This window comes from Glycine soja, chromosome 4, assembly GCF_004193775.1.
Source record: "Glycine soja cultivar W05 chromosome 4, ASM419377v2, whole genome shotgun sequence".
Taxonomy (NCBI): Eukaryota; Viridiplantae; Streptophyta; class Magnoliopsida; order Fabales; family Fabaceae; genus Glycine; species Glycine soja.
Genome location: NC_041005.1, coordinates 49,366,620 through 49,385,972, shown reverse-complemented (window position 1 = coordinate 49,385,972; position 19,353 = coordinate 49,366,620). Strand labels below are relative to the sequence as shown.

Below are 19,353 nucleotides of genomic sequence, written 5' to 3'. Positions count from 1 at the left end.
TTAGTTCCCTGGTCAATACAGATATCTGTTGTACGTAGTTGTATGAAATTGGAGAGTCAAGTCTAATTTATGCTTTCTAAATAGGAGGCATGGTAAAACTATATGAGCAAGATAAAGTATAACTAAAAGTTTCATGAATTTAAAGTTTGAACGAGACCAAAGTGGAATGTTGACCCAGGTGAATTGATCCTTAAGAATGATATTAATGCATTGATGCTTGGGATTTGAATGTGAGAAATTTTAACAATTTTTTTAATATTAAGTAAATTTTATGTAAATTAATTTAATTAAACAAATAAATAATCAAATTATTTAATAACACACAAATATATAATTTAAACCTAATACTAATGTTCTACAATAATAAATCAAATAATATGTTAGCATCGTTCTTAATTATTTGACTACATATTTAGTCAACGTACTTAACTCGTGCTAATGCAATAATAAACTGGGTATAGCTTGGGCTTCCCAGTGAAAAAGTCATCAGAGACGGTTTTGAAGTACTAGTAATACCCTTTTTTTTCCCTGAATGGGAACACGCATTTAGACCAACAGGACACTAAATAAAGACTTGGGTTTCATAATGAGAAGGGAGAAAAATGTATCCACCACTCACAATGCTCCACATTATAGTGAATAGAGATTGATCAAGGGATCATATATTATCTGCAGCAACTAATAGATGTGGAAGCTGACACTAGTGCAAAGTGCAAAAACATAGAGAATATTAGCAACAGCGGTTGTGTTTTCCATTATCGCCAAATATATATTGGTTACTATTATTATCATTTGAAAGCATATTAAGAGTCCCATGCAATAGCTAGTGGTGTTTAATCTGTAACATCGAGTTATCGTAACAAACTGTTGCTAAATCTTTAAAATTCAGCGGAATCTTTACAAATAGCATGTTTGTGTCAGATTTCATAAGATCTCAATTTGTTGTTGAAGAGAGAAGCTAACGAATTTTTTGCATTAGTAGCTGAGGACGTTATTGCTTATTATCCTCATTATCCCTAAGAACATGAATTTCATCCTTGATATAGTTGCATTTAGATAAAGTTATATGGTAGTCCTCTTGTACACTTAATAGTCAGTACAGTTTTTACATTTATAGCGAAATTGACTATTTTTTTTAATTGTGGGCCATTGGGCCAACTAATCATCTTTCCTATTCCTAGATTAATTCGAAAAAACACACATGTATCGCCAACTAATCATCATTCATTAGTAGATATCATTAGTAAAATTAGTAGATATTAATATCATGATTAATTAAAAAAAAAGTATAATACTGTTGGAGCAATTCGCTTTCTTCCTATAAAAAAGATAGGAAGAAACAATTTTGCAAATTAATTAAAAGTAACAAACGACGAAAGCAATGTCCACCATAACAGGGATACAAACAAAATGGTTTGCCAAATTGACAGGGACTGGACGCTGAAGGTGGCCTTTGCATTTTCTACATTCTTTTCACTAGGAACGAATCCATAAACCTTATAAAAAAATGGATTGGAAATTGTTCAAATGTGTAAATTTTAATAAAAAATAATTTTTAAAAAGATTTACAATTTTCACACATAATATTAAAACTAATTTTTATATTAAATGATGATAATTTTAATTATTATCATGATAACAGTAAACATAACTAGTTTTACATAATTTTACAGTAATTATTATTTTAATCTGCAATAAAATAATAAATACAATTAATTTTACATAATTTTATACTAATTAAAATTAATCATTATTATTATAATAATAATATATAAAATTAATTTTATTTTATATATATATATATATACACACGAAAAGTTTCAAAGGGGGACTCGATCCCCTTAGGGGTGTTTGGTTGTAAGGAGGGAAGAGAAAAAAAAAAAAAGATAAACAGAAAATGATAAAATTCAATTTAAACGCACAATTCAGATGAGATTAAAAAGAAGAACGGTTGTACAAACTAAAATTCACAGTCTCAAAATATACTTGTTAATTGGAACAATAAATTAATTAATACTGAATATACTAATTGCATTCTGTTAGTTCAATTACACGACTTTTAATCAATATAAAAAGTTTTACTTTCTTAAAATATATCGAGCATACAGACTCAACTCATTCTTTCTTTTTGTAGTATAAGAGGTTGATAAAATCAAGACGGAACGCGCACTAGTGTTACTAACGAGTTATATTTTTTTTTATCATTTGTTAACGAGTTATACAAGTCATTACTGTCTCACTAAAAAAAATATAAGTTAATATTGACACATGTAACTCGTTGATAATTATCGACACTGCATATACTAATCATAAAAAAATAGATCTGGTGGACGTACTGGATAAACTGTATGATCTTATCGCTATATATCAATTCTCACTATTTTCCTTCTCTTGCTGCATGCGTTGTTTGCAATTTGTTTTAGGATCATTTTAATATATATGGATAAGAGATGTAACTAACTGAGAAATAATAGTTGGAAGGAAGGGAAAATTTGACAGCAATTCTAACAAAAGTTTTTTTCGATTGTTGGCAGCTAATTTTTTTGCATAACTATTATCGACAGGTATTAAGTCAGCACTTTTTGGCGAAATATAACCGGATAATTTAATTTATCCGGCATTAATCTATCCTATAATTACCTTAGTAGAAAAGTTTATTTTTTCTGAAATAATTTGACAATAATTTATCTAAAATTAGGAATCTTCTATGTTTCTTGACAAGTAATATGCCAATACTTAATTTAATATTTGCAATTGCAAGTTGTAACATGGACGATTAAAGATTTAGCTATTGTTAAGAGTTTAGTAGTATATAGTAAGATATCTATAAACAAACATTTAATACAAAGGTAACAAGACTGGACTAGCAAAGTTCTAATAAAGGCCATAACCGAGCTCAGCTTATGAAACATGCTCGTGTTAGTCTAAATTTCTAATAATGAGATTGTAGAAAACTACAAGGTTTAATTTAGGTAATCAAGTACAACCAGTATCATAAGCTGAGTGTTGGGTTTGAAATCCTATAACTAAAAGCTGTAAAGACATTAAATAGAAAATTTGTCAATTGAATATTTTTAATCATTTAAAATTTATAACACATGCACTAGAAAATTTCGTAACAATCCACACACTTTACTTAATCATATGAACTAATCATTCATCAAGTATTTTTATGGATTAATCAGCAATACTAATAATAAATACTAAGAGTTAAAATCTAGTAAATATTTTCATAAGAAATAATTACCGACACTATTTTTCCATAATTTCCAATAAATGCTTTTACAAATTCCTCCATTTTATTAATCAATCATCACATCAACACTTGAATAAATAGCCTACTTGTTTAACAGTTTTTATTTATGATGCTTTGTAGTTTGTAAAAAAACTAAAAAAAAGGAAAAAGAAACTGAAAGTAACGATCCTCATCAGCGGTTTTAGAGGGGCGTGGTTCACAACGTATCCACACTGCTGAGGTTTTGAATTTTAAAACTCAGTGTCACTTTGTCGTCCACGTGGCAGTCACCGACGCGCATTCTTCCTTTCCCCTTTGTTTCTCTCTTACTCCTTGCAGTGCCCGTCCATTTTCTCTAGAACCTTCCCCATGCTCTGCTCGGCCCAGACCGGAAAATCCGGTCTGAACTGGCTCGACCGCCTCCGGTCCAACAAGGGCATCCCCACCGGCGACGAACCCAACCTCGATTCCTTCCTCCTCACGGCCCATCCGCAATCCCCTCAGACCCGCCCCAATGACCCGCCCCGGAACCCTCCTTCCGAGGCCCGCGACGAGCCCATGCCCATGAGCACCATCCTCGCTGAGCTCTTCTGCATGGGCGCCACCCTCTCCAAAACCAACAAAAAATGCCCCCGGAAACAGACAAACCCTAAAATCTTCCTCGCTTCCTCCGCCACCACCACCAGCACAAACTCCAAACCCTCCGTCCCCGCCGCCTTGTCTGCCGCTCCCAGCGGCGACCCGGCGGTGCCGGAAGTGGAAGAGGAGGCCGCCGCGGACCGCGGTGAGGACGAGGAAGAGGGGAACGAATTGAAGGGGTTCACGAAGAGCGAAGTGACGGTGATCGACACGAGTAGCCCCGGGTGGAAGGTGGACAAGTTCGTGTTCAGGAAGAACAACGTTTGGAAAGTCAGAGAGAAGAAAACCAAGAACAAGTTTCTCGCCAAGAGGAAAAGTAACTCCACTCTCGCGCCTCGTGACGTTCATGTCAATGCAATTGAGAACTCCAAGTAAGACCGTACGTAGCTTTTGTTTCTGCATATACAATGCTCCAATCATTCGATACATTTGTTTCAGTTTGAACTTCGAAATCAAAGTTTTCCAGTCATTCCATGGCGTCTGTGTTTAATTATTGAACTGTCTTAGTTACTCTTATCACAGCTAATACCTTCGTCACTTGCTTTTGTTTTTCATGTTTTTGTATTCCGTGTTGCTTTTATGGGATGTGTTGTGTTGTTTGCATCGTTATCGCATGTTTGGAAAATGGTGATGCCTTTATATTTTATGCTGGTTTCGGCGTATTGCTCTATTCCAGTTTAAGATTTATGTTGGTGGGGGTTTGGAGTGGCAATGTCAGTAGTGTTCTTTTAACTGTTTATGATGGTTTTGCCATCTCACGCACGGAAGGTTTAGCTTGGATTTGACAGTGATTCGATGAAGAATAAAATTGCAACTTCTAGTGCAATGTGGATAAGTGATTAGTTTTCTTCCTCTCTTTTTTAATGATTGCATGGGATCTATCTCACTATTTCGTATCTCTTTCTACTGGAGCTTGTGTACTACTTTTATTTTTGGCTTCTTTAATCATTAAATTTCCTGTTCTGGCTTTTGTTCGTAATACTTGATAAGCTTTGTTTGCTTTCTCCTTTCTGTATGATAAAGATAAATCCTTCAAAATGTCCACACTACAGTTTATATATATATATATATGATAGAAATATTGGTGTTTTTAAGAACTAATAAAGAATTATAATACTTTTCTCGTTACATATTCGTAGTTAATTCCTTCCCCATGTTTATATGTGTTGTATAATCTTTGATTAAGAGTGCTTTGTGTGTTGAGTTTAACTTTAATGCTATCAAGTTATTGAAGTCTAATATTTTCCATGTTAATATGATTAGTTTACACAAGTTTGAATATCATAAATTTTAGTTTAATTTTCTCGTGACATATGCTTGTGGCGCTGACATGGACAAATTGTTTTCACTTTGGTAAAAAAAAAATATACGTAATTATGTGCTCACAATTCATAAACACAGTGGTATATGTTTCAAGAACTTTCAGCGAATAGAAGCATACAGTATTGAATAAAAGTTTTATTACCTATTGAGTCCAAGTGGTCCTTTTAGGGAACCTTTTTCAGCATTTCATACCATTTTCCGTCCTGTTGCTTAATTAATAGAGCAAGAAATTATAAAGAAAAATATATCTAAACTATAAATGGGCAAATCGTTGCCTTACATTGCCGGAGGTTAATGTGATGCTCATGCCCTCCTATTTTTTTTTATTTATCGAGATTGGCTTGTAGATCTGTTAGTATTACTTGTATGATGATGATTCCTTCAACTACATACACTACTGTTGTTGGTTGACAACTCCACTTGACATCCAGAAGTAAAATGAGAGGATAGCATCATATGATGATTAGTTTTTCTGATCGGAGACTCTGTTATGCACAAGCTTCTTACTGTGTTTTTTAAGATAAAGGATAAAGCTCTCTGAAAAGCTCAGTTTCTATTTTTGTTTTATTTTTAGCTGTTCATAATTAATTTGAGTATTACTACTTGCACATGCGTCCTACTATTTCCCTATAAGCCTGTATATATTTAACTAGCCCTTCTTAAACTTTCCCCAAATGGCTTAAGTTATTCATACACAGCCATTGTGAGACAATTAATCATCCTTCATAATTTTATCCTGAATTGTTCTTTCTGTCATTAAAAGAAATGGCTCCATTAAATTCCAATCAATAATATTATCTTTATATTTTTTAAGTAAGTTTTAACACAGACGTTGCAATTCAGCTCAAATTTTCCATGTGTTTCAATAAATGAAGTCTGTTGTACTTCAATCTGCATACCCTTGCATGATTAGATATATATAAATTCTGTTATTGGTGGCCAGCCAGTTTGTTTTATATTACCATTTATGCCTCACTCTAAATTTCCCAAGATATCTCTATGTTGTCTTGTTCTAGAATTGAGAGCAAGCTAGTTTTCTGTCAACACCTATTTTGTGCTGTTTGGGAACTACCTTGATGATAGACATCGTGGAATTAACACAAGTTTGTCGTTGGTATTATTTAATTTGGTTTCTACATAAGTAACACTGGCTGATAACATAAATATAATACGAAGAAAATTTATATGCTGGTATGTATTATGCCGAAAAAAGTTATGTTTCATCAGGTTGTGAAGCAAGTGATTGTACGCAATGCTTTTCTCCTTTGAAATAAGTGGCAATAAGTCAATCAGTATAAAAAACTGTTCTTTTTTTAGGGCCATTGCATGGAGATTATATCCACATTTTGTGGATGTGGCTTGTTTCAAGTACATATAATTTTGCAGTCCTAAGAATTTTTATATTTCTTGTGGTGTCATGTTCAGGGACAATGTAATCAACATGAGAGGAGAGAAGCCTGTAAAGACACAAAAGGTGATCTAAAGCCTTATACCAAAAGGAGGCAAGTATACTTACTGCAAACTGCTTATGGTCACTGATTTTTTCTTTTGATGCTTTAATCAAGCCATTTTGGTAGGAAGTATGTGAAAAACATGGAAAGGAAGGAGATCAATGTAACTAGACTATAAGGTAGTTTGGATAGGTTGATCTTTTTCCTTTCACGTCTCTTCAAATACTACATTGACTAGAAATATGCCATAACACCTTGCGGGTCTCTCTCTTTTTTTTTCAGGTTTTCCAAAAAATCCAGAAAGGAAAATACATCTGCCATTTTAATAACAGACACCTCTTTGTAAAAGAGCACAGGAAAAAAAAGAAAGTTTTAACAAACCAAGAGTCAGAAAATAATTCAAGTCTTTACAGGTCATTTAACTTGAAATTTTAAGTTAGCTACAAGTTAATGCAGGTTTCGCCTTTGTGCAATTTGATGGTGGCACTACTGGTCTTCCATTGGCATTTATCAATTAAAAACTACGTCCTCTTGGAAAGAGATTGGTTTTGGAGTTCTAAACATGCGCATTGTAGCGTCAAAACATTTGCCTTTGTAAATTTCGGTTCCATTTTTCCTAAATTGAAACATTTTTTTCTTCAATATATTTGCAGCCGTGAGTTGCTTTTCTTTCCTTTGTTAATTATTAGGATATTTTGCTTCATGTTAGATAGAGACTCATATTTGGTAATAATTCTTTTTAAAAGTGAATGACTAATAATAAGAGGATGGCCTTGTGAAAGAAAAAGTCAATAAAAATTGTAATTGAGCTTACCATTATTTATGTCGGTTCTAAAATTCAAGGGGTTACATTTGTTAAAATGTTTACGTTTATGCTATAATGTTAGCAGCTATAGTAGAACATAGGTTAATTAATCTTTAGGTTCCTATGTTGTTTTAGATTATTTTTGTTTGATATTTTATATTATAGAAGTTTGTAACTAGCTACTTGGAGTTTCAAAGAATCCTAACATTTGAAGTATTCCTAGAAATTTTAATAGTCTTTTTAACATTTGAGATCTATTTGGAAAGTTTTGAAACTATGAAGATTAAGTTGCAAAAAAACAAACAAACTATAAAGTTACATTTTCTTTTGTTTTAGACTTTGATAGAATTTATTTTCATAAAATTGGTTGGTGTTCCCAAGGTTAGATGATGATGGAGCGAGGGTAGTCGTTATTGTGGCGGGGTAATATAGAAGTGGTGATTGTTTAAAGAGATTCTGGCACCCAAGTAAGAAACTAGTAAAATAACGATAAGTATGTAGAAACTAATAGAACAACCATAAGTTGATATGGATGGAATAAAACGCACTTGAGACTGGGTAGTAACTTAACTAGTTCAAGGCCGGGGTGCGTAGCCGAAGATAGGTTACTCCCACAATTCGGAGACTGGGTAGTAGCTAGACCAATGCCGATATAGTTGACAATGGTCCGTATACAAAATAAAATATTACAAAAATGTGTTAAAATTATCTTTATTAAAAAAAATTACATTGAGATATGTTTTTCCTTGTGTCTAAAATTGATTATGATGATGAACAAAATAAACCTTTGGTTGTAAGTATTTTTTTGGGTATTTATGAAGGAGTTTTGATGTGGTGGGGGTGGGGATGGGGGGATGTGTTTATTTTTCTTCTTTTTAAATTGTTAAGTTCTAAATAGTACAAAAATAAATGAAAGATTATTAGAAGCTTGCATAGTAACCTTTCATATAGTTCTTTTCATTTACTTGGATTCATATTATTTTATGGATTTCCTTTGGGTTGATTATCTTGTGTTAAGAAAGATAAAAATAGAGCAAGGATTAAACCTTGTAGGCTGTAGCAATGACACAAAAGTACAGTGTTAGTTTTTTTATTTGCAATAAATAAATTAGTATTAATCAATAATTAAAATGTTATTTGATACTATTAATTGACGTAGCGTTTACGAATTTTGTTGTTATATATCGGTTATGAAATATGAGAAGAGTTTTGTATTAAGAGTGACATTGTGATGGATTGAGTTGATCATTGTTAGGAGCGTTGAGAGGTCCCTAACTAATGTTTGAGAGTTATAATTTATATCTATGCATGATTTAGACTTTCTACAATTGCTTAAAATTTTCATCATTTGGTCCCTCTTTTTTCCAAAAATCCAACATTTTAAAAATGCAATGTGTTAAATCTTAGGCTTGAACTTGTGATTGCATCACTGTGGACAAGTAATGAAGCACCTACATTACGAAACACATTTGGTAAAATACAACAAAAGTATTATATGTAAAGTTTTGAAAGGAGTAAGAGTACAAACACATAGGTGTATAATTGGATTAACTTCAGTCAATTTTAGAATGTTTAAAAATTCAAACCAGTTAAGTGATATTAGGTTTTGGGTAGTCCAATCAATCCAACCATATGTTTATTGGGTGGTGACACATTAATTAAATAAAAAAAAATCTAAAATATTAATCTTATTGCTATATTTTTTTATTTGTGTATTTGATCACCTTAATTGTTCATTTCTTTCGATATATCATCTTTTATCTTCTTCTCTAAATTGAAATTTAACTGTTCCTTTTAAAAAAATTCAATAATTAAAAATAATTTTATATCATAATTTAAATTATTTATTACAAATATAAATATACTTTACATATAAACAATATTTATTTATAGGAAATTTAATTGTTAAATAATTTATATATTATAAATATTTATTACATAAAAACAAAAAATTATTCTATGATGCAATTGTTAAAATGCTAATTTTTAATTATTATCATTTTTCAGTCTCCCAGGGATAATTCAAATTTTGGTTGGTGATGCGTTGGGGACTAGCAAATGAGTTTATCCTTGTCTCATTCATTCCGGTTGGCATATTTTCAGCAGCAGCAAACATGGTGTTGGCACTTGCTTTGTCCGCAAACCGTTCATGTTTGTGTTCTTCTACCACCTTTCATCCACACCCACTATTAAATCCTTCACCCTCCCTCCATTTTTCACCTTCAACCTTCCATCCTCAACCCCTATGCTCCCTCATCAAACAATACATCATACCACAACCATCACACAAGGCCTCCATTCACCGCCGCCGCTGCAGTAACTCCCTCGCCACTTCCGACGCCCAATTCGGTAGGTAACTGACTAACTCACTTCTCAGAGTCAATTTCTCAAACACCTACAAGACTCACTCACTCACCCTTCGTTTTTATTTTAGCATCAATCATTGCTCTGTTTCAAGATATTGGAATCGGCTTTGAAGAGACCCAAGTCCTCTTGTGCAACAACCATGACCTAGCCTCTGTGCCAATTGACTCATTGCACGTTCGCTTTCTCTCTCTGCGCTCTCTTGGCTTCGACCCTCTCACTCTCTGCAAATTAGTCACAAAGCGCCCAACCATATTAACAGCCAACGAAATTGACCCTTTGTTAACCTTTCTGAGAGACAATTTGCAAGGAAAACTCGAGAAACAGCAACTCAATCGCCTCTTATCTTCTACGGAGCAAGAATTCTTGGAGAGTTTTCCTCAGAAGGTTCAATTCCTAGTTGACCGAGGAATCCCCGTTGACCAGGTTGTGCACGTGCTAAACAAAGTGAATTTGTCAAAGGTCTTGTGTCGTAGGTCGCTTGAAGAAATCGACAGAACCATATCTTTCTTAGAACCTTTTGGTGGCATTGCTTTGATTCTGAAACGTCCTCAAATTTTGAACCATGATTTGGATACTCAAATTGTTCCTAGAGTCAAATTTCTGATGGAGCTTAGTGATGGAGATGAAGATAGTGTTGGGAAAGTGCTGCTTAGGTTTCCCATATTCTTGAATTACAGTGTGGCACATGTGGAGGAACACGTAGGGTTTCTGAGTTCTTTTGCCGAGTTTGATTACAAACAGATATTTAGGATAATACAAGTTTACCCGGCTATTGTTACTACTAGCAGAGAGAGGAAACTGCGTCCTAGAATACAGTTTCTCAAGGAATGTGGGTTGGATTCTGATGAGATCTTCAAGTTCTTGATTAAAGGGCCCACGTTTCTGAGCATTTCATTCAATGAGAACATCGCTTATAAGCTGGTGTTGCTGGTGAAGATTGGCTATAGGTATAGGTCAAAGGACTTGGCAATGGCGATTAGGTCTGCTACTAGGACAAACTGTGGGAACATGCAGAAGGTCATTAGTTTGTTCTTGAATTATGGGTTTTCGTGTGAAGACATTGTTGCTATGAGCAAGAAGCAGCCACAGATACTGCAGTATAATCACACCTCTTTGGAGAAGAAGATGGAGTACTTGATAGAGGAGATGGGGCGGGACATTGAGGAGTTGCTGCTTTTTCCTGCATTTCTTGGGTACAAGCTTGATGATAGGATTAAGCATAGGTTTGAAGTCAAGAAGCTTGTTAGAGGCAGGGGAATGTCTATCAATAAGCTTTTAACTGTTTCTGAGGAGACATTTGCTGGCAAACGAAAAAAGGTCATGCCGTAGCCGATCTTGAGTTAGATAAAGGTGAATATGTCAATTTTTTTTCCTGTTTTTAGCCTCAGTTTCGATGCCCCTTGTTGTTTCATTCCTTGTGTCTCAAAGGCTTTCCCAAGAAACATTAGGGGAAAGAGTCATACTAGTAGTTCCTCAGCTCTTCCTATTATTCTGGCGTTGAAAAAGGGGGAAAATGTTGAAGTGAGACCGCTACAATCAAATATGAAAACAGGTAATTGTGTTTGTGGCCATTAAGGCAATAGTGTTCTGGAAGTAACATTTTTCTATAGCAAACTTATTTTTCACTGGCAACTGCTGTGGATATACAAACCGTTAATTGATTTTCTTGAAGCATAAAAGAAATTAGTTTTGCCATATCGGGATGAAGCAATGCTGTTTCCTGCAGAAGTAACCATTAAATCAGAGTTTGTGCTTTGTAGTGTGATATTTGTTTATGTAAGACGCCTTGGATTACATATTTCTAAGAGAATGTCATTGTCATCAGATTTTGTGCCAGTTATATTATTTATACAACAATTTTCTATTACATTAATTTTTTCTCTCTATTTCTTTCTATAACATTGATCATTTTATCAATCTGTAATATCTTTTTGTTGTACAACATTTTCTGTAAAAAAAAATTATAATACAATTTCTCAATTTTTATTATTGTGTGTATATAATTTTGTGGCTAGCTTGTTTTTTTACTCCTAATATTTCGAGTATATTTAACGATGATGTTCGATAAAGTTGCTTAACATTACACTCTTACTATACTACATCAGTTCTCTTTACTTTTAATAACTTACGCATTTCTTCTCTCTTGACAGTGCGACTCTAACGAATTTATCAATTACGTAACAAATCGTTCGACATTTTTATATCTCATTCATCTTCTTTTTATAAAATCTTAGACCTTTTTTTATTTATTATAAGCAGCAGTTTCTTATCTAAGATATATTAGAGAGAGAAAAAGCCAACTCAAACTACTCTGTCAGTGCAAACCTGTATGCAATCGTTTCATTTCTGCAAAAAGTTAGGGAAAGGGCGGCATACTTGCTCTTACTAACCGAAAAGTTCTAGTATATCTTGGGTTCTGCCTCACTGGGGAAGAAAGGAGTGAAATATTTGAAATCACTTCTACAAGGAAATCCATAATATGTATTCTCTGTATTAACATTTCTGACTACGATAATTTCATCTTTCTGTAAATAATGTAGTATAATCATCCTACTTTTCTAGACAAAAAGATGAAACACTTGACAGAATAGATAGTCCTTACATAAGGATCACTGGCTTTTCCTGCACTTGATTACAGGATCAATGGTTTGGCCACTGACCTGGATCATGCACCCCAAAAGAAAAAAAAAGGTATATGGTAAAAAACATCTCAACAAACTTGGATCCTTCCTTTGGCAACTAGGACCAGGTTCACAAGAATGACCTTTCAAAGATGCATTTATTAAGTGTACATGGTTCTTGTTGGTGTACCGAGAACTGACGGAACCTCAGGTGATCAAGTGCAAGTGGTTTGTTGCTAAGTTTTCGAACGTGAGCTTGGTTGGTTACTTCTCTTTTCCCTCACCGTTGGTCTCTTGTGCAAGCATGGTCAAGGTGACATTGTACTGAAAAGGGGTTGAGTTGGGTTTTTATGGCTACGCAGGAGTTATTGTTACTGAACCGATATTACCTGCAAATATTATTGAGCAGGGACTCATGGTTGTATCGGTGGAAGGAGTTCAGTATTTGATCTTGACTTGCATTCTCAATGAACTATATGAACGATAATAACAGACGGTAATGTTGGTTTACAACAGCTTACAGAGGATTTATCAAGGTGGTTTAGGTACAGGAACAGCTACATTCCTCAGTAAACGTTCATCATATATTCATATTATTCACGAATGACGCTCATTTATTCATGCCATTCACTGCAACTGAGCGTTGGATGCTTCAATGAAATTAGTAATACTGGGGTCACGTAATCTTCGTATCATGGCATTTTTGCAACTTTCAGGCTTTCATCAAAGTTTATTAGCCAAATATATAATTTATATATTCACCAATTTCCTATGATCTAGCACTACTTTATGGTATCTCACCAATTGACACGATTCCAATGGATCCAACCAAGCCAAGAAATTGGAATGCAGATACCATACTGCATCCCCTCTAGTAGGCAAAATCACTTGCCTTTCTCTTGGTGGCCAACATTTACCTAATCAACTCTACACAACACGCAAAAAAATTGCTAGACAAACAATTAAATAAGGGTCAGAAGAGAAAAATGATTTACTTTTCATGGTGTAATCTGGATAAGCAATAGACAAGAAAGCAGAACAAAACCTGTGATGAAAAATAGTGTGTGGAATTGTTAGAGAAAAGGCGTATTCTGGACATTATATGCAAATGCTGTGCATGGGAAATGGTGCATCTCTTTCATTTATAGTGACTAGTCATCCAAGCGTACATCATACTTTAAAACTTGGTTTGCACTTTAAAATGTCAGAGACGCCATTGAAATTGTGTATGCACTTCTGGCTCCAAGAAACCGCCATTAGTATCCGCTAATCATGTACAAGCTCTTATGTTCTTACAAAAAGAGTTTATTGTGGGAGCCTATCATTCTTTCAGGGAGGATTCTATAGCTGGTTCAAGCACTACAGGCTCCAATTTCTCTGCTTCGCCATCTCCCTTTGGTACAATGAGTCCATATCCTCCTTCTTTTCTTTTGTACACAATATTAATTTCCCCTGAAGCAGAGGAAAAACATTTCAATTCCCAGGATATCAAAAGATAAATTACTCATAGTTTGGCAGGGGGACAAAACCAAACAAAAGATATATACACTAATTGCTCACCAGTTTCTTCATTTCGAAAACCATAGAAGTCATGATCAACATTTTCAAGCTGCTCAATTGCTTCAGCCACAGTCAATGGTGGCATGTCAAAGTACTTTGTGCGAACAACCTGGTTAAAACAGCTCACAATTTGGGTAGGAGCAGTGTAAGGAAAGAGAAAGAAAAGCACTGTCTCATTATAAGCAATAATGTATCTACCAACAACAGATAGCACAGGAGTTTTTCAATATGCGTGTAAAACCTTATCCCACAGCAAACACCCATCAAATTTTCTATTTTGTTCATGTAGAACAACTTTCACTTCTATACAGAAAAACCTTATCCCACTAGGTAGGTCGGCTACATGGATCACGCTAAGTCATTCAGCACAGTTAACAATGAATACAAATGTTGACAGGTATACAAGTATGAACCGAATTCAAGATGTGCACAATCAGAAATCAAAGCAAGCATAATAAAGGAAATTGGCATGACATGAAGAAGAGATAAAATGAAACCAAACAAGACCAACTGTTAAGTACCAACTACCAACCTCGTCAATTGATTCTTCCTCCTCCTGTGGGGATAATATTTCATCCTCTTCGACAGGTAATTGCTCCACGGGCTCCCTAACCTTCAGCCTATTGAACCCCTTCATGTGGCGACCATGATCTGACACCTTCTCCTTTATTTTCCTCAACTTCCTCTGAATGATCGATGACACCAAATCTATACTTCCATAGGTGCTTTCAGCATCCTCCTCAGCCCGCACCACACCATGCCTTTTCGTGAACAAAGTCACCTAATGCAAATCCAAATCAAAGAATTGAACCCACTAGGCATGTATGTGTGTAATGCTGCAATTAATCCCACCCCAGATTACCAAAATTGGAACTTTAAAATGAAAATAGACTCACCTCACATCTACGAGTTCTGGGTCCTCGCCCAAATTCACCTCCTCCTCGAATAGAAAGCCTCACATCAACCTCTCTCACTAGGTGACTGTGCTTCTGAACCGCTTTCCCCACTTTGTCTTCCACATGCTGCTTCACTGCATCAGTGAGCTAAACACCACGAAAGATAACAGATTAGGCCAGGTTCAAAATTATTGCTTTTAAGAGAGGGAAAAAAAGTGGGGGTAGCATGTGCGGGTAAAACCAAAACCCAAGCATACCTCGAGATTTTTACCCTGAATGATCAATTTGACGGAAGAGAGAGGACCGTCCCATGACATGTGAGCGGAGAGTGAACGGGGAGGGATGCTTGCGGAAGTGGCAGCATATTTGAGGGTTACGGTGTGGCCCAAGAAAGTTGTGGAGAGTGTCTTGGAGAAGTGGGGATAAGATGAGGAGGGTGAGGAGGGATGATAACAAGAGGGGCGAAGGGTGGAGTTGAAGTTAAAGAGAGTGGCCATTGAAAAGAAAGTGGAGATGGAAGATTTTTCCTTTGGGTGTATGGGAAGAAGGTGAAGGAAGGAGATGATGTGTTGGAGGTAGTGTAGTGTTGTGAGAGAGTGACAGCAATGGATATGGGGCGTCTCTTTCTTCTTGTCGGATGACGATGAATATTCAAGTGTCACACGTGGCCAATTTTATCTATAACAGAACAATTTCTTTTATAAATTTGGGATATGTAAGTTTTTTTTTTTTTTTAATGTCATGGGTATTTTCAGCCAATTAGATTAATTCTGCTGCTTCTAATACAGGATGAATTTTTGCACACGACGGGATCAAATAAAGGATGGATTTTCCATTAGATAGGACGTCCCCATGTGAGAGTTGGGTGTCTACGTAATCACTGTATCAATCCGTGAAATTTGGGATATTTAAGTTTTGAGGATGACTAACAATACATTAGAAAATATACTCCTTGAGTATATACTTTATTATTGATTGAAAAACTAGAAAATCATGATATGATAGAGTTTAAATGAGCTGTGAGGCTCACAGTTTTTGGTAATGTCCAATAAATTTTAATAAATAAGAAGTGTATTATAAGCAACAACAGAGAATATGTTATTAGTATTTTTATTTAAGTTTTTTTAAGGGAAATATTACTAGTATAATAGATTGTATAACTAAGAGCGTGATTGATAAATAAGAAAGGAAGAGTAATTAAGGAGTTGGAAAGATGAGGAAATAGATGAAAAATTAATAGAAAATTGACTTGTTTGGAAAAATGACATTTGGGTAGTGGAGAAATAAAAAAAATGTGAATCTCACATTTTATTTTCACAGTGGAATGGTTAGAAAAAAAAAAGAAATATATTATCATCTAATACATTTTTTTAATATGTTTTCTTGGTTAAAATTTAATAAAAATTATAATTTTTGTAGATCTCATATCTTATTTAAAGAATCTCTTTCATGATTTTGTTCAATAAACTTTAAACGATGAAGATTTGAAGCTAGGTTCCCTTTAATCCTAGACAATTAAATATTTGAATTATGATGATTTTTTTTTAACATTAGTTCTCTATTTTTTTATATTTTGAATTATTTTTCTCTTTTTTAGGTTTGCCAACCTAATTAGCCCATGATCTAAATTGTGTTTGCAGGCCTAGAAAAATGAAACTCATTTGAATTATGGGCTCAATAGAAGGGTTAGATGGGTTTCATGGGTATGAACTCAAATGGGTGAGTTGATTGATGTACCCAACTCTTGACACTTATATTCTATACCTCCTTAATTGTATCTTGCACCTTTCATTTAAAAAAAAAAAAACCCAACCTACCTTTACCTTTTATATGTTTTTCTTTTTCTTTCCCTTCTTTCACGTAGACCCTTCCATTCCTTCTTCTCTTCTTCCTGCAGTGCACCGGCTTTCCACCACCAAAGGTTCCAGCCCTCTCCTTCTCTGAGTCTCCACGCAGGTACATTTCAGTGCAAAAATCTTGTACCTCCCTTTTTTTTTTCTTTTCTGGAATGATCGTTTTAGAAAAAGGTTTTCCAGAATACCTATTCAAAGAGTAACTCCTTTTTGGAAAGGTTGTTTCGAAATATCTTTTCTTTCAGATAGGCCTTTTTGGAAGCCAAAAATTCGTTATGGAAAGCCTACTTCAGAGTGCAAGTGCTTCTTCTGGAGTGGGCTTTCTGTAAGCCCACTAAAACTTTCTAGAGCACCCCTTCTAAAATATAATTGTTAACATTTTGCTTTCCAAAAAAAGGCTGTTTTAGAACACCTTTTCTGGAAGGTTATTTTTTTCTTATGGAATAATCATTCTGGAAACATTTTTTGTTTATGGAAAGGTCATTTTGAAAGCATTTTTGCTTGCAAAAATAACAATTCTAGAAGCAACTTTTGCTTATGGAAAGACCATTCCGAAAGCATTTTTTACTAATGGAAATTTCATTAAGGATATTATCATATTTTTAATGAATAATGAGAGATACAAGATACAAATAGGGAGGTGCAAGATTCAAGTCCCAAACTCTCCTATCATTTTAACCTGCACGCCGAATTCATCCAGGAGTGTTGCTAGGTGCACCCAGCATTATTGCTGGTGCACCCAGCATTCTTTAAAAATGATAAAATTGTCCTTGCTAATTTCTCTCCTTACAAACTTACGGATCAAGTTGATCCGTAAGTCTTAAAAATTCACTTACGGATCAACTTGATCCATAAGGGGTATTTTTGTCTTTTCGTGGTCAGTGCTGGGTGCACCTAGCAGCACTCTTCATTCAGCCAGTGAGTTATTCTGTTTGAGATGAAAAGCCCATATCGAATTGGGCTCCATATTTAAAAGCCTTAGCCCACAGGGGTAACGGGCTAAATGGGCCACTACGGGCCGTAGCACAGGCACCTTGTTCTAACTCATGCAATCTCTTAGTCAAATATCATTATGAAAAGCTCCTTAAAAAAAAAAAAAAGAATTTGGTATGCTGGGTCCGAAAGCGTCGCGTCATTGGATTGTGTTGTGTTGCTTTCATTGTAGCTTGCAATAAAAAAGTTGAGACCAAGTTCATCGCCCTTAATTTGCACATGCTCACATGCACGTGCCTTTCCACCTGTTTACCTAAATACGGATCAGAAGAACTAACCATTCTTTTCTTCCCTTGTCGTATTAAATCGGGCACTAGTCACTAGCGCACTACACCTCTAAAAGTAATTTACATTATCACCATAATATAGAGGAAATACTCATTTATAACTGTACTTCGTGACAGTGCCACTTAATATGGAATTTTTAATCTCTTGAGCTTGCTTTGTCTCTTTTCCGGAGGTAAATCCTACAGTATGAATTTGATGTTTTGTTGTTCAAATTGAATTTAGCTAGCATTAATTTTATGAATCATTTTCATTTTTTGCTCTAGAAAAGAAAATATCTTCTGTCCTCCAGTATTCGTTATGCAACAACTAGGCCCATTAATGTACATAGATATTTTATAGATACAGAAGCACGAACAGTTTCTCCATCGAATAAAATTTTAAGCCAATCGCAATTGGTTAGTGATAAAACTGTACATAATTTATACGAGAGTGGTTGTGAATTTAAACATTCGTGTTACTAACAAAGTGACACTCACATAGATGAAATAGCCAAATACACATGACTTTGTTCTCTAGCATAGTAAGATTTCTAATTTGAGTTATTTAGGCTTTCAAGCTCCATGTATGCAAAATCAACACTAACTAATAACAAGCACTCACTAATCAATTCAGCCCATGTTTGCCACCAAAAAAGGCAGTTCCTAATCAATACTAAATAAATATTGCTCACGTGTTTAAATACTTATCTCGATGATATATAAAAAATTAACACAGATAAATTAGTTTTTAGAAAGGTAAAGAAGCATTTTCAAGGAAAACAAAATTTTACTACAAAATGAAAGAAGGCTTATCATTTAGAACTTATTAGGAAAGGAATAATATACTACTGGGGAAAAGAATAAATAAAAAGAAATGGAAATATTTCATTGTTTAAACTACTAAGTTTAGTCCATATAAATATGGATGAATTTAGGAGTGTATAAATACACAAAAGAATCCTAGTGGAGCAAGAGATAATGATGATAGTAGGCTTCTAGAGTTGGGAATATAGAATAGGAGTAATTAAAGTAGTTAATGATTGGATAAGAAGAAGGCGCTGTATTGTAAGGAAAAAAAGTGTCCCTGGGTTGATTTGAAGGTGATCCCACCCCAGCGCTGAAACAAAGTCAAACAGCGTGGGCGCGTTTGACAACTTCAAAGCCACAAAACCAGACTCTCCCTTGGGACAGAGCCACGTGATACATGGGCAACCTCAAAAATATCTATGGGAGTGGCTTTAAACCTTAATATCTTTCTGCCGGCGGGGCCCACACCCTCCCACATGAAATTGGGATATTTTATTAGATTTTGGATTTGGATGGGAAGCCAAACTAATACGAACC

At 34.7% G+C, this 19,353-nt stretch overlaps 3 protein-coding genes across 4 annotated transcripts; 2 read left to right on the top strand and 1 right to left on the bottom strand.

Annotated features, from left to right (window-relative positions):
* Nucleotides 1-3,479: 3,479 nt before the first annotated feature.
* Nucleotides 3,480-7,330, top strand: LOC114410232. 2 transcript variants are annotated; one of them, XR_003666282.1, is made up of 3 exons: nucleotides 3,480-4,253; nucleotides 6,623-6,699; nucleotides 6,931-7,330. XR_003666282.1 is itself a non-coding variant. In XM_028374077.1 (3 exons), exons 1-2 carry the CDS (start codon nucleotides 3,605-3,607, stop codon nucleotides 6,678-6,680), a joined length of 699 nt encoding a protein of 232 aa, XP_028229878.1. In that variant the 5' UTR covers nucleotides 3,484-3,604; the 3' UTR covers nucleotides 6,681-6,699; nucleotides 6,931-7,330. The 2 variants fall into 2 exon arrangements, 1 of the variants encoding a protein (XP_028229878.1); XM_028374077.1 differs by having other exon boundaries at nucleotides 3,484-4,245.
* Nucleotides 7,331-9,463: 2,133 nt separating this feature from the next.
* On the top strand, nucleotides 9,464-11,693 carry LOC114410230 (transcription termination factor MTERF8, chloroplastic). The gene is made up of 2 exons (XM_028374075.1): nucleotides 9,464-9,802; nucleotides 9,888-11,693. The coding sequence occupies exons 1-2, from the start codon at nucleotides 9,493-9,495 to the stop codon at nucleotides 11,147-11,149; spliced, it is 1,572 nt and encodes a 523-aa protein (XP_028229876.1). The 5' UTR covers nucleotides 9,464-9,492; the 3' UTR covers nucleotides 11,150-11,693.
* Nucleotides 11,694-13,411: 1,718 nt separating this feature from the next.
* Nucleotides 13,412-15,509, bottom strand: LOC114410231 (ribosome-binding factor PSRP1, chloroplastic-like). Its single transcript, XM_028374076.1, has 5 exons — nucleotides 15,155-15,509; nucleotides 14,898-15,044; nucleotides 14,534-14,782; nucleotides 14,002-14,110; nucleotides 13,412-13,893 (listed from the first exon to the last, which is right to left on the bottom strand). Exons 1-5 carry the CDS (start codon nucleotides 15,392-15,394, stop codon nucleotides 13,763-13,765), a joined length of 876 nt encoding a protein of 291 aa, XP_028229877.1. The 5' UTR covers nucleotides 15,395-15,509; the 3' UTR covers nucleotides 13,412-13,762.
* Nucleotides 15,510-19,353: the final 3,844 nt, after the last annotated feature.

What these genes read in the sequence shown, in the direction of transcription:
- LOC114410232 (XM_028374077.1), top strand. Translation starts at nt 3,605, where the DNA reads ATGCTCTGCTCGGCCCAGACCGGAAAATCCGGTCTGAACTGGCTCGAC. An exon ending in AATGCAATTGAGAACTCCAA is followed by an intron (nt 4,246 to 6,622) that starts GTAAGACCGTAC and finishes TGTCATGTTCAG; the next exon opens with GGACAATGTAATCAACATGA.
- LOC114410230 (XM_028374075.1), top strand. Translation starts at nt 9,493, where the DNA reads ATGCGTTGGGGACTAGCAAATGAGTTTATCCTTGTCTCATTCATTCCG. An exon ending in CACTTCCGACGCCCAATTCG is followed by an intron (nt 9,803 to 9,887) that starts GTAGGTAACTGA and finishes TTTTTATTTTAG; the next exon opens with CATCAATCATTGCTCTGTTT.
- LOC114410231 (XM_028374076.1), bottom strand. Translation starts at nt 15,394, where the DNA reads ATGGCCACTCTCTTTAACTTCAACTCCACCCTTCGCCCCTCTTGTTAT. An exon ending in AGGAAGAATCAATTGACGAG is followed by an intron (nt 14,111 to 14,533) that starts GTTGGTAGTTGG and finishes TGTTTTAACCAG; the next exon opens with GTTGTTCGCACAAAGTACTT. An exon ending in TTTTCGAAATGAAGAAACTG is followed by an intron (nt 13,894 to 14,001) that starts GTGAGCAATTAG and finishes CCTCTGCTTCAG; the next exon opens with GGGAAATTAATATTGTGTAC.